The following is a 4,832-nucleotide window of genomic DNA, read 5'->3' as shown; positions in this document are numbered from 1 at the left end:
GTTCTTTGAATTAAAACTGTGGTATAGCATGTATAAAATATTTTGAATCAGTATTAAAACCTCGAATATTTTAAAACTAATTTATTTCAAATTCAATATCCAAAATAAGTTAGATGTATAATTTAGTTATATTAGTAACGGAGCACACGCATTGCGTGTATAATATAATATATGATATTAAAATTTTGTGTTCTGAAAATGTATGTGGATGAGCAGTTAGATTTCCAATTGAAGAGAAAATGGAAGAAACTATCGTGAAAATTTTGCTGCAATCAAGAAGCAAAACAGAAAAGAAATTTTGGTGTCCTCACACCATACCAAAAAATAGTTTTTATAATATAGTATAGAAGTATAGATATATAATAGTAAAAAACTTGAATAGTGCCGAGTTAAATAAAAAAAAAAAAGACTTGAATAGTGCATTGTATAATTTTATTTAAAGTAGATAATAGAAATACCGTATTTATTTGTAATGTAATTTGAATTAAACTTTGATTTCCAAAAAAAAAAAAAACAGAAAGATGAAGCCCGACCAAGTCACAAATATTCAAACTTGACACTTTTTCCTTTCTCCTCTTCTTTCACAAAATTATTATGTCATAAATCCCATCTTTTTGCCGATTGATCCTCTTTTAGATTCTGTTGTAGTGTGTACTTTCGATTGTTTGATTGATCGAGGGAGTTGGAGGAGGAGATGTCGAGTACGTATAAAGGGGACTTCAGCAACAAGATAGATTACGTCTTCAAAATTGTGTTGATCGGCGATTCTGCGGTTGGGAAGTCTCAGCTCCTGGCTCGATTCGCGAGGAATGAGTTCAATTTGGATTCTAAGGCCACGATTGGTGTCGAATTCCAAACGCGAACTCTTACGATCGATCACAAGACCGTGAAGGCCCAGATTTGGGATACGGCCGGCCAAGAAAGGTATTTGTTGTGCCTTCATTTTTTTTTTCTGATTTCCTATTTCTGAAACCGGGAAGCTGTGATATTCTGTTTGTATGTCCTTGAGCTTATGTTTTACTTGTTCACCATAATTTTGTCATGCAGCGAGTTATTGTGAGTTTATTGGTGGAATTGATTTGGTTTGACTTGGTGCATTGTTATATCCTTGAATTTGATTGATAATCATTTTGGTCCTTAAATAACTGATCAGTTATTTATGCAAATAGCTTAGATTTATGTGGAGCTGCGTGCAACATGGAAGTGACAATTTAAGCTCTTAAGGCTGTAGCAGTTCACGTTTAGGTACTTACATCCCAAGTTCAATGATTTTTAGCTACCTGGGGGATGAGGAAATATATTATTTTTCAAAAAATAGTTAGCCAATTATGTCAGTCACTCAGTTATTCAGTCCTATGTTTGAGAATGCGAAGAAGCTGAGTTTTGGGATGTTGGAAAATATTTGGAATAAAACTAATTCCACTAGAATGCATTTGACTTATCTAGCAAATGTAAGGATTAGTTTAATCCCCCCAAAAAAAGTAATGATTAGTAGGACCTTTTTCCTCACAAAAACGAGTAGAATTCAATACTGAAAATTTGTGCCACAGTATCATCAAGATTGATTGAAACATGTCAACCCCTATTCTACATATTCTTCATGGTCCTTTTTTTATTCTGTTGTAGTTTAACTTTTCTTACTCATTTGGAGTTTTTCCATGCAGTAATTCCTCGACACGGTGTTTGTCATGGACTAGAAGGAACCAAATCTGTAGAAGTTGTCCTGGAAACTGTTCCCTTAAATTTATACTAGAATCTCATAAACTTTAGATTGCTGAATTCCTTGAACTTCCATTTCCTTTTCGTCTTAACCTATGAACATGCCTTTTGGTCTCAACTTAAGAACATCGCCGCATCTTCCTATTATTATTATAATTATTATTATAATATATTTCATAAGATAAGACTAGAGTAAGTGCTTTCTTTTTAGCTGAATTTCATGTTAGAATTGCTTAAGTGGTTGGTGACATTCATTTTGTTGCAATTAACTGTAAACTCACTAATTCAAGCAATATGGTGCTCTTGAGGTTCTTTCTCTCTTTGATTGGGAACGTAGATTCTCTATGTTTTACCACAGTGGTTGTGAAATGCAAGCTTCTACTATCTTCTGTGTTGTAATGAATGCTATGGGTATCTCTTCTCAGGAGACTGATGCTGAGGAATCAATATATTCTTAATTATCAAGGGAACCAGTAATGCAATGATTGCATTCTACATATTCTTTCTTTTGCTGTATAAAATAACTCAAAATTTTTGGGATATATTAAGACCATAATTATATAGATTATTGCTTAGAACTGGACACCGGAATTGTTTCTTTTATGTGCTACAAACTAAATCGTTTGCATTGAAGTTTGTAATTCCTCATGATTTTGGTGTGATTTTTTTCCTGATGTACCTACTGGCTGCCAGCTAGATTTACGTGAGTTTGATGCTATAAAAGAAACAATTCAGGTTTGACCGGGGAAGACCATATATAGCTTTGATGTCCTTGCTCACTCTTCTGTTTATGATCTTTTTCCCCTACTTTACTCCATTTTTCTTTTGCAATTTATCGTCCCTCCATTCCATTGGTTGTTTCTCTCATTCGTTAATTCTTCCACTTGCTTTCAAAAAACTGATGTCTTCAGATATCGAGCTGTGACAAGTGCATATTACAGAGGAGCGGTGGGGGCAATGCTGGTTTATGACATCACCAAGCGTCAAACATTTGATCATGTGGCTAGGTGGCTCGAGGAATTGCGTGGTCATGCTGACAAGAACATAGTCATTATGCTTGTAGGCAACAAAACGGACCTAGAATCTCTTAGAGCTGTCCCAACTGAAGATGCTAAAGATTTCGCTGAGAAAGAAAGTCTTTTCTTTATGGAAACATCTGCCCTTGAAGCAACCAATGTTGAACCAGCTTTCCTAATGGTATTGACTGACATTTATCGAGTTGTCAGCAAGAAAGCACTCGTTGCAAATGAATCAGAATCTGCAGGAAGCTCGGCACTTCTCAAAGGAACCAATATTGTTGTGCCTGGACAGGAGCCTATGCCAACTGGAAACAAGTTCACTTGTTGCAGAACATCATAAGACCAAGTCTTCGACTTTCCCATGTTTTTGTACTACTATCTGTAGTACCACCTGGTGCACGTGCTGCAACTTCGGGTTTCAGACCATTTAAATTTTTCCGGATTTGTATGATATTGGTTAAGTGAAACCATTTTGTTGTGTCTTTGGTGTGCTAGTTTTCTCCATGACCCATTTATTTTTTCTGCTGACCTATAACACACATTGTATCTCCGTATCTTCTTGCCCAAGATTCGCTCTGAAATATCTTTTGAACTTTACGTACCATGTAATTCTTGTTACACATACCGCAATCGTATTTTGTAACGATGAATGAAATGGCTTCTTTTGTATTTTCTAGTAAATATTCAGTTGATGTGTTTGGTGAAAGTTTGAAATATTATGCTAAATTGGTGCTGATCGACAGGCTTTTTCTAAAAAATGATATAAACTAAATTGAAAATTACAAAGTTAATGCACAAAGAGAATAAATTAATTTTTTGTGTTTTCAAATCTTGATAGGACACATATACTTCTCAAAACACGTACATACAAGGGTGTATGTGTTCAGATTTGAAAATATAGAGACGTGTGTATTCAAGATTTTAAAAACATAGAGAGATAATATGTATTTTTTTTTTTCATGTGGAGGGTTTTAGAAATTTTGAAATTTCATGGATATAATGCATGCAATTAACCATCGGAAAAATGTATAAAAATAGCACAATACCTAGATTTCTTGTGTGGATTTTGACACCATCCACAACACTTTACAATGGATTTCATTGGGTTAATTATATATAGTACTTTTGTGAAATCTAATATTTGTGCAAACCTCTTAATAATATTAACTCTCGATATTGTCAAATTGGAGCGCACGTACCCCAGAAAAAAAGGTGTAAAAAATGAATTCAACCTGACACGAGTCGACCCGAAAAATATCGGGTTAGGGTGAAGGGTTTTTTGGTACGGGTCGAATTCGGTTGGACCCAAAAAAATTTGTTACGCCTTAAACGCATACAAATCTCGTGTTGTGAGATTAATATTTTTAATGCATTAACATATCTCAAAATTTATGTTTCGATAATTACAAAACTAGGTTAATTATTAATAATATTTTTAAGTGAGAAATTTGCAGATATTAAAAAATGATTGATAAAAAAATTGATCGCAAGTTCAAAAGATTGAAGAAAATATTGTGCACACTTTGGAAACTATTTCGGAAACTTGTTCGGAAGCTGTACGGAAGGACCAGTTCGGAAGCTCCGATCAATATTTGTGATTATTTTTAAAGCTTCGAAAGCAAGTTCGGAACTAGCGATAGACACGTTCGGAAGCTCCGATCCGAGATCGGAAGTTCCGATCATTTTCAAGCAATTGTTTATTCTTCGGAAGCAGTTTGGAAGCTGCGAAGGCACACGTTCGAAAGCTCCGTTCCCTGATCGGAAGTTCTGATCTCCGACGACGATTGCAGGATTTGTCCGAAGACTTTTGCACGACAATGTATTTAATGCCGACGATCGGAAGCTCCGATGTACAGTTCGGAAGTTTCGATCGCTACACAGCGCCGAAAAAATTGAATTTGAATTTGAATTTGAAGAAGATCGAAAGCTCCGAAGATAGATCAGAAGCTTCGATCTCACCCGTTTCAGCACTGTAAATAGAGCATTTCCGAGGCAATTTGGAATACAACTCATCCAACAATGCTCTCATCCATTCAATCATCATTTGAGCGATCCTTCAAATCTTTCTAAGCATATTTCGAGTCTCTCAAATAC

At 35.1% G+C, this 4,832-nt stretch overlaps 1 protein-coding gene across 1 annotated transcript; it reads left to right on the top strand.

Annotated features, from left to right (window-relative positions):
- Positions 1–678: 678 nt before the first annotated feature.
- LOC140879692 (ras-related protein RGP1) lies at positions 679–3,413 on the top strand. Its single transcript, XM_073283529.1, has 2 exons — positions 679–924; positions 2,631–3,413. The coding sequence occupies exons 1-2, from the start codon at positions 695–697 to the stop codon at positions 3,076–3,078; spliced, it is 678 nt and encodes a 225-aa protein (XP_073139630.1). The 5' UTR covers positions 679–694; the 3' UTR covers positions 3,079–3,413.
- Positions 3,414–4,832: the final 1,419 nt, after the last annotated feature.

Source organism: Henckelia pumila, chromosome 2, assembly GCF_033568475.1.
Source record: "Henckelia pumila isolate YLH828 chromosome 2, ASM3356847v2, whole genome shotgun sequence".
NCBI classification, from domain to species: domain Eukaryota; kingdom Viridiplantae; phylum Streptophyta; class Magnoliopsida; order Lamiales; family Gesneriaceae; genus Henckelia; species Henckelia pumila.
The sequence above is the reverse complement of the archived record's forward strand: the minus strand, read 5'-3'. Positions and strand labels throughout refer to the sequence as shown.

What these genes read in the sequence shown, in the direction of transcription:
- LOC140879692 (XM_073283529.1), top strand. Translation starts at nt 695, where the DNA reads ATGTCGAGTACGTATAAAGGGGACTTCAGCAACAAGATAGATTACGTC. An exon ending in GATACGGCCGGCCAAGAAAG is followed by an intron (nt 925 to 2,630) that starts GTATTTGTTGTG and finishes TGATGTCTTCAG; the next exon opens with ATATCGAGCTGTGACAAGTG.